Source organism: Thalassophryne amazonica, chromosome 3, assembly GCF_902500255.1.
Source record: "Thalassophryne amazonica chromosome 3, fThaAma1.1, whole genome shotgun sequence".
Classification (NCBI taxonomy): Eukaryota; Metazoa; Chordata; class Actinopteri; order Batrachoidiformes; family Batrachoididae; genus Thalassophryne; species Thalassophryne amazonica.
In genome coordinates this window covers 119,275,153-119,284,361 of record NC_047105.1, presented here as the reverse complement: position 1 = coordinate 119,284,361, position 9,209 = coordinate 119,275,153, and the positions used below count along the sequence as shown (strand labels likewise).

Genomic DNA, 9,209 nt, shown 5'->3' with positions numbered 1-9,209 from the left:
CTAAATATTCTCTTATCTGCTGCACTATATATGAGATGTAAGATGCTGCTCCTCACTGTTTCTCAGTTGCTCTCAAAAGTATTGGAACCCTTGGTATTTCACACATTTTAATTTGTTTATTCCATTTCAAATATTTTTTTCTAAAATTATCTTCCTTAACTCAAACTGAAAGCAAATTTCTACAACTTGATATAAATTAATTAAAAATATAAAATCCAGCTTCCTGATGAAGTGAAAAACTGATTATTATTGACAGGTTTGATCAAGTTTTAGAGATTTGCTTTCAGTTTGAGCTTGAGGAAAATAATTTTAGAAAATTTTATTCTTTTTTTGAGGGGGATTTTTGTTGTATTTAAAATGGCATAAACAAATTGTGTGAAATTCCAAGTGTTCCGATACTTTTGGAGGGCACAGTATTGTAACCTTATGATGAGTACAAAATCAGCATGGTATTATTACTGTTTTGTTTAAGAATGTTTAATTTTCACTGTTGCTGCACTTTGTGTCAAATCATAGTCATATCATATATCATATTGATATGAAAATTCAGTAAGTTATATCTTCTATTATACTTTCCAAATCCAAGGTGGAACTCTACTAGTGTTTACTAAGGTACAGGTACACCTAAATATCTTTAAAAAAAAGAGAGAGAGAGAGAGTAGAGTCACTTAGGTGCCTGGTCTTGAGAATCAGGGATGGTAGGTTGAAAAGCTTTTTCATCCCATGGGAACTCTCCTTACCCACCTACGTGGCTCAAGAATATGGACAGCATGTATATAAGTGACATTTACATGACAATTTATATGACAATATTGAGATACAATAATTTGGACATATTGTACAGCCCTGCTGTCAACTAGCTGAAAACTTTGAATATTAATTTACATCTACATAAAAAAAATGCTTAAAGTTGCAGGGGGTTAAGAGGGCTGTAATTGGGGGCTCAGCTGAAAAGCAAAAAAAGAAAAATGCTTAAAAAGGTGGGGAGCATGGGGGGCAGAGCTCCTCCAGAAGCTGAAAGGCAAAATAAGGAAAATGCTTAAAAAGGCGGGGGATGGGAGACTTCTGGTTGGTGGCTCTAATGGAGTAGACGCGTGGTTAGCTCACTCCGGCAAATAACTAAAACTACTTTTTTCATTGAGCCCCTACAAGCCTGTCTTGGCATCTGCTCCTTCGGGAATATTGACGCTTTTCATTTTCCCCAGCTGTGGCCGAAACCTCTGTCAAAATGCCGCCTAAGAGTCAAAAGTCTGTTGACAAGGAAGATGGTAGCACTGTTAGCGCTAGCTTGTCGGTGGAAGCTATCTCCGCGCTGCTCGATAAACTCTGTGAATCATTGTCTGCTGATTTCAAGGCATCATTAACTGGATTAGAGAATAAGTTTGACCAGTACAAACTGCTGGTGGATGACCACAACCAGTGCATATCGTCATTGGAACTCTCATCTGACGATGTTAGCCAGCGCGTTAGCGAGCTGGAAGACGCCATCGTGTCGCTCCGGGACGACAACACCAAACTTAAAGCCAAAGTTATAGAACTGGAGGACAGAGGAAGACGCTCAAACGTGAGCATCCTGGGGCTGGCGGAGGTTGCACGTCTGCTTCAGGATGTATATGGAAAAGACGCGCTGCCATCCCCACCGGAGTTTGACAGAGCCCACCGCATAGGCGCAGCCAGACCGCGTCCAGGTGTGCGGCCACGGCCAGTGATCCTCCGCCTACACCGCTACCAAGTCAAAGACCTACTGATCAGAGAAGCCCAACGCAGGGGTACATTTGACTACCATGGCCAGAAGATTCGTATTGTAGAGGACTACAGTGCTGAAGTTATGTCCCAAAGAGCGCAGTACAGAGACGTGATGGCGGAGCTTTACAAACGTGGTATGAAGCCTGCTCTACTCTACCCGCCTGACGCTGCCCAGCGAGAGCAAGAAATGGATCAACATGGTGAAGGAAGCACAAAAACGTATCGATGAGCACCCCCTACCGACCGTTTGGACCTAATGCTACATAGATGGAGAGACTGAACTGTTCTTGGATCAGACCTGGACTTCATAACAGTGGGTAAAATACAGTAAGCACTGTCACCATCAAGCTTACATATTTTTCTATCCACAAATGTATATAAGTTGCGGTTTCTATTTGTACAATGATTATATTTGGCCAGTTTAATATTTCCTGCTAAATGCTTTGTTTAATACTGTTATTTGAGCATTTTGTACTGCAAACGGCACCCTGTTTTATCTGTTGGTAATATCAATTGTTCTCAGTTATGCTCATTTTTGATATGTTCACTTTCATAAAAGGGGCAGCTATTTTGATTTCAATTCCCTTCTATATGCTGGAGCTATAGCTCGAATGTTAGGCTTTTACTGGCGGACGAGTTTTTTGAAGTTTTTCTGTTTTAAGAGCTTGCTGCTTTTTTGTTTAATAATAGCAGCTGTCTTTTGGGGGGGGGGGGGGGGGAGTGGGTGGGTACCTGTCACCACTATTTTGTAAAAACGGGGAAAAACGCTGGTCATTTTACCTATTATAGGTCACCAAGTTGCTGTAAACAGTTACATATCTACCAGTTAAAAAATGCACCATGATGAATGGTTTAGACATTGTGAGTTGGAACGTAAAGGGCTTAAACCACCCTGTCAAGAGAAAGAAAGTCTTTTCTCACATTAAGCACCTAAAATCCAAAATACTATTCTTACAAGAAACCCATGTCTGCACTTCAGATTTAAACAGATTATTGCATTGGCCTGGGCAATCCTTTGATTCCACATTTCAGGCCAAAGCCAGGGGCGTTTCTATCTTCATCTCACATGATTTATCATTTGAAGTGCACAGTGTTTCATCAGACCCAAATGGTCGATATGTAATGGTCACAGGTAAATTATTTAATATGCTAGCGGTCTTACTTAATGTATACGCTCCAAATACAGACGATGCAGACTTTTTCAAGCGTTTGTTTTCATCTCTGCCAGACTTGAGTACATACCATCTTATCCTTGGTGCTGACTTAAACTGTTGGCTGGACCCAGCTCTCGATAGGTCCTCATGTACTCCCAGCACAGCAGGCAGGTCGGCCTGTCTTATAAATAATTTTCTCTCTGACTTTAGTGTCTATGATGTTTGGCGATTCCTACACCCGAAAGACAAAGAATTTTCCTTTTTTTCCTCAAGTGCACCTTTCATATACTCAAATCGACTACTTTTTGCTGGACCACCGACTTCTTCCTTTCGTTAATTCCTGTGAGTACCACCCAATTGTCATATCCGACCATGCCCCTCTAACACTTTCTGTTTCACTTCCGGGCCTCCCACCCAGGAGCAGACAGTGGCGCTTTAATTCAACCTTGTTATCAGATGCTAAATTTATAGAGTTTATTGAGAAAGAGGTCGCCTTTTTCATTGACACAAATTCTACTGCCGACATTTCCTATCTTACTCTATGGGATACTCTTAAAGCGTACCTTCGGGGGCAGATTATCGCTTACACAGCAAGGATGAAACATAAGTCCAGTCTGGAACAATACAACCTTCTACGGCAAAGAAGAGAAACAGACAAACAATATTCCCAAAATAAATGTCCTGATCTATTTAAACAGCGAGTCGAGTTGAAAGCCAGATTTGACATGCTCAACACCTACCGTGTAGAACAACTGCTCCTAAAAAATAAAACGAGGCTTTATATGCATGGGGACAAATCAGACAAAATTTTAGCCAATCAGCTCAAGGGCTTCAGAGCCAAACAAGCAATATCAAAAATTCAGTTGTGCCCTGGCCAGACTACCACTGACCCCTTAATAATTAACATAACCTTTAAAGATTTTTATACTCAACTATACTCTTCAGAATTAAACTCAGATTCAACTACAATTAATAACTTCCTCAATAAACTTAACATCCCTTCACTCTCTGAAGCTCTCACAAAAAGACTTGAAAAGCCCATTTCTGAAATGGAAATAATCAAAGCCATAAATGCAATGCAGTCTTTTAAAAGTCCAGACCCAGATGGGTTCCCATCTGAATTTTTTAAAACTTTTTCCAAAATTTTCTCTCCATTGCTGTGCTTGGTCTTGTCGGAGTCCTCCAAACAGGGCCAACTACCTCAGTCCCTATTGGAGGCATGCATTACACTCATTGCAAAAAAAGGAAAGGATGCCTCACAGTGCACCTCCTACAGACCCATATCTCTCCTCAACACAGATGCTAAAATACTGGCTAAAGCGTTAGTGCACAGATTGGAAAATATTCTCCCATCTGTTATATCCAAGGACCAAACTGGCTTTATTAAAAACAGGCAATCTTACTTCAACATCAGGCGCCTCTTAAATATTATGTACTCCACTAAAGAAGACCAACCTGAATGCGTGGTCTCCATTGACGCGGAGAAAGCGTTCGACCGCATTGAGTGGCCGTACCTGTTCGCGGTGCTGGACAAGTTCGGATTTGGGCCCGTTTTTACTTCATGGATCAAACTGCTCTACTCCCACCCTACCGCCATGATTCGTACCAACTCTCAACTATCCAGGCCATTTAGCTTGTACCGTGGCACTCGTCAGGGGTGCCCATTGAGTCCCATGCTTTTCGATCTGGCTATAGAACCACTTGCTATAGCACTTCGTACATGTAGTCAGGTGTCTGGAATTTGGAGGGGGGGTGTGGAGCACAAGGTCTCCCTTTACGCTGATGACCTCCTGCTTTATGTGTCTAACCCACTTGAATCAATTCCTACTGCATTATCGTTGCTCCATAACTTTGGCACGATTTCAGGCTACAAACAAGAGTGAGCTATTTCCAATTAATGACAAAGCACGGCATATTGATCTCTCTAATTTAAATTTTAAGGTAGAGTATGACACATTTTCATATTTGGGAGTCATAGTCACTAAAAAACATAAAGACCTCTTTAAAGAAATTGTAACTGTTTTATTAAATCAGGCCAGACAGCTGATGTCGCAGTGGTCACCCTTGTCGATGTCTCTGGTGGGCCGTGTAAATTCTGTCAAGATGGTAATTTTACCCAAATTTTTGTATCTTTTCCAAACATTGCCCATTTTTATTCCACTTGCTTTTTTCCAACAGTTGGACTCAATCATAACCTCTTACATTTGGCAGGGCAAACAACCTCGCTTAAGTAAAATTCACCTTCAAAAATCTAAATATCAGGGGGGTCTTGCCCTTCCCAATTTTCATTTTTATTACTGGGCAGCCCACCTGAGATGTCTGATAAATTGGTCCCACTGTTATGACCGGCTGGACTGTCCTGATTGGGTCTCATTAGAGCTCTTCTCACAGAGCATCTCTCCTTTGGCCTCAGCTGGTTCAGCCTTGCCTTTACCCCCCACCACTCTATTTGATAATCCAGTGATTAAACACACTTTGAAGATTTGGGGACAATTTTGAAAACATTTTGGCATGGACACTTTTTCCACTTTGGAGCCCCATTCTTAACAATCATTTATTCAAGCCATCTGTTATTGATGTGGGTTTTCGACAATGGCACCATGAGGGGGTTAAACGTTTTAAAGATTTGTTAGAGGATGGTACCATGGCATCATTTGCACAGCTGAAGGAGAAATTTAATCTTAAAAATTTAGATTTTTTTCGTTATCTTCAGCTGCGACATTTTCTCACCACACAATTGTCTAACATTCAGGTTCCTATACAGGAGACCATGGTGGACAAAATACTATCATCTAAACCTTCCAAAGGTCTCATCTCTAAGTTGTATAACATCATGCTTGATCTTAAAAGTTCACCAGTTGATAAATTCAACTGGGTCACGCTGTGTCAGATGATGCCTGGGCCTCTGCACTTAAACTTGTGTACTCTTCTTCCTTTTGTGCTAGGCACCGTCTGATTCAATTCAAGGTGGTGCACAGAGCGCACATTTCCAGGGCCAGGTTGTCTACGATGTATCCCGAAGTCCTCTGTGCATTCGATGTAATCTGACTGAGGCCACCCTTTGTCACATGTTTTGGTCCTGCTCATGCCTTCAGGTCTTCTGGATGAACATTTTTAACACTTTGTCCCAGGCATTCAATATTAATTTGGAACAAAACTCTGTACTCGCACTTTTTGGTGTTTTGGAAAATCAGCCACATGTGAGCGCTAGGAAAAAACTATCTTTGGCCTTCGCATTACTTATAGCACGTAGAGCCATTGTCTTCAAGTGGAAAGATCCTAACCCTCCTCTGCACTCACAGTGGCTACAGGATGTCATGTCCTGTCTAAAACTAGAAAAATTAAGGTTTTCATTGAAACAGAATCTCAGTGGATTTGAGAACACATGGAGATGTTTTATGCAATTGTATCCAGCTCTTTGAAATTATTATTATTTTTTTTTTTTATGGTCGCATTTGTGTATCTATGGCACATGTTGTTAATATCCTATCTTGGTGGTGACAGGTTGGGAGGGTGGGTGGGTGTTGTGTGGGCCGCCAGAAGAGGAGGTACTGCTGGCCCACCACCAGAGGGCGCCCTGCCTGAAGTGCGGGCTTCAGGCACGAGAGGGCACTGCCGCCACGGACACAGCCGGGAGTGACAGCTGTCACTCATTCTTCATCATCCCACTCCATAAAACCCAGACGTCATCTCCACCTCATCGCCGAGATATCATACTTCAATGGAGGTAATATCCTCAGCCATTTGTGTTAACTTATAAGCTGTATATTGTGAGTGTTTGCAGGAGTACCGGTCCCTCTTCCTGTGGAGGCTGAGTGAGTGCAGGACGGCACTCTTTTCCTCTGAGGGATCACTGGAAATTCAGCAGCATATTGAGTGAGAGGTGGAGGTGGCATTCCCACCGTTATTGTTACTGGGTGTACACACACCCACACTTGACTGTCTTTGTTCTTCGCCAGCAGTACCAGATCCGACAGTCGGGGACGGTGATCACCTGGGAATTCGGGACTTGGCGGCTCCAGTATTCACCAGGTTCGGTGGCGGCGGAAATCGTGTGCTTCCGGCTCTTCTCAGGACAGACGTCTTCTATCCTCGAGCCTGCCCACACGTCACCTTTGTGGATTGACTGTATTCACATTCTGAGATTGTCTGTGTATTCGTTGTGCACCTTCACAACATTAAATTGTTATTTTTTGGCTCATCTATTGACCGTTCATTTGCGCCCCCTGTTGTGGGTCCGTGTCACTACACTTTCACAACAGTGGGATTACTTTAATATTTTGCTTTTGTGTGTGTGTGTGTTTTGTTCTGTATTGATTTTTTTTTCTTTTTTTAAACTTCACATTACTTACTGTACATGTGACCTTGAACTGGTGGGACATTCTGCACAAACATTTTACTCTTTAGAATTATCTCTAAATGTCACTGCCAGCTCTTAACATTCTTTGTATGTTTTGAAAAATAACAATACATTCATTCTGATTTAAAAAAAAGGCGGGGGGGCGGAGCTCCCCCAGAAGCTGAAAGGTTTTTGCTATGCTAATGCTCCCCTGAAGCATTTACTCAAAATAAAGTCTGAATGGTCTAAATGACATGGCTAGATGCTGACGAGCTTCGCTCATTCATGTCCGTGAGTAAAGAAAGAACAGTTCTCTGCAAATGGGCTGGTTCAAAACAATGCTCCCAAAGGAAAATGCTTGCTGTCATACTCCTTCACTCTGATGCAGTTTCAGGGCTGAATTGAAGCCGGTGTCAAATTTTAAACCAGGTCTTCACATTTCCAGAGACACACTCTGCCTGTAAGGGTCGAGTGACAATAAAAGTGAGTCTGAGTCTGAAAGAACTGGCTCTCAGCCATGCAAACCGGTTCCAGAATGGCACCAACTCTTTGCTGGGCCACAAAGGAGAGCCAGTTATGTCAACACTGTGACCAAGAAAAACTTTGTGTGCATCAGGTGTTACAAAAAAAAAAAAAAGAGTGACATGTGCATCTGGAAAGAATCAGCACACTGGAAGTAAACGTGAGGACACAGTCTCCTACTGTTGTGGATTCAACCCTTGGTGACAGACCAGCATGCCCACAAACTTGGGCCCTGAGCTCCACTGTACTCACAATACTAGAAGCATGATCTGATGATAAGGGATATCTACACAGCCACTAATTTTGATAGTTCCCATTTCGGCCAACAGGGGCCTGGGAAGCACTGTGAGGTACTAAAAACAAAGGCGCATCCGTTGGACTATAGCAGCACCACAATGTCAAACCAGCATTATGATGAATTTCCACTGAAAGCCAGGGCCAGATATGACCAGAAACATGAAATGTGTAATCTACACAAATTAATGTACCAAGCCATCAACCTACATCGCCAACTGGAGATTAGTCGTATTTTCTATCAAATTTGTTTTGCTGACACAAACAAAAGTTTGGTAGTTCTTGTGTGTTAATTTTGGCCTCCTTTCGCAGTGACGCAAAGCCTGCATGGTTTGCAGTTTTATTTATATACCTCAAAATGGCAGCACACTGCCCTGCAGTGTGTGGGCTCACATTACATGCCATTTTGCCTCAAGCTCTTGCTGAAGCTCTTTGGCCCAAGTGGTCAATTTAAAAACTTCTGTTTGGGCTACATCAGTCCCTTTCAGAGGCAACGATGTCCCACAGTGCACACTGGCATGGTTAGGATTTCATTCAGTCAGTACATAAAAGCATGATGGCCACTGACTCACAAGGAGCTCGCTCACCCTTTGACAGGCCTTGTGTTTCGTCCTGCTGGGGGTCACTGCCACCCTCCTCACCAGCATGAACGCGAGTGGGGGAGTGGGCTTAGGTACCGACTACTGGGCCATGTGTTAGGCTGAACAAGGGTACAATGTTAACTAGCAGCAGGATCCTGTTTGGTCTGACATTACTCAGATGAGAAGTATCACTGAGATTGTGAGGGAGTGTCAGCTACAATATTTTGGCCATGTGACACTTCTTTCTGGGCACAATCCAGCAGGTAGGTGCCTTGGCAGTGAGGATCACAGCAGCTAGAGAAGGCCATTGGGATGACCACACTTCACCGGGTTGTGGCACACAGACTGTTACTTTTGAGCAGTAGGCATGAGCTGGTTATCTGCCTGGGTGATTGCCAGACACACACACACCTTCTCCTCGAGGTCTGACTTGGTGATGAGGACGTCTTCATTGTAGACAATCTGCTTGTTGCTCTTCAGTCCGTGACCTTCCTTATTAATGATTTTCCAAATCATCAGGCAGCTGTCTTCAGACACTGTCACCAGGAACTGTTCATCACATGTGATGACCAT

At 42.8% G+C, this 9,209-nt stretch overlaps 1 protein-coding gene across 1 annotated transcript in view; it reads right to left on the bottom strand.

The window, feature by feature from the left end:
• cfap57 (cilia and flagella associated protein 57) overlaps nucleotides 1-9,209 on the bottom strand; it is a 97,277-nt gene that overhangs the window by 31,272 nt on the left and 56,796 nt on the right. The window contains exon 11 of the mRNA XM_034167376.1: nucleotides 9,048-9,209. Within this exon, the coding sequence (XP_034023267.1) occupies nucleotides 9,048-9,209 (162 nt within the window). The remainder of the gene's footprint in view (nucleotides 1-9,047) is intronic.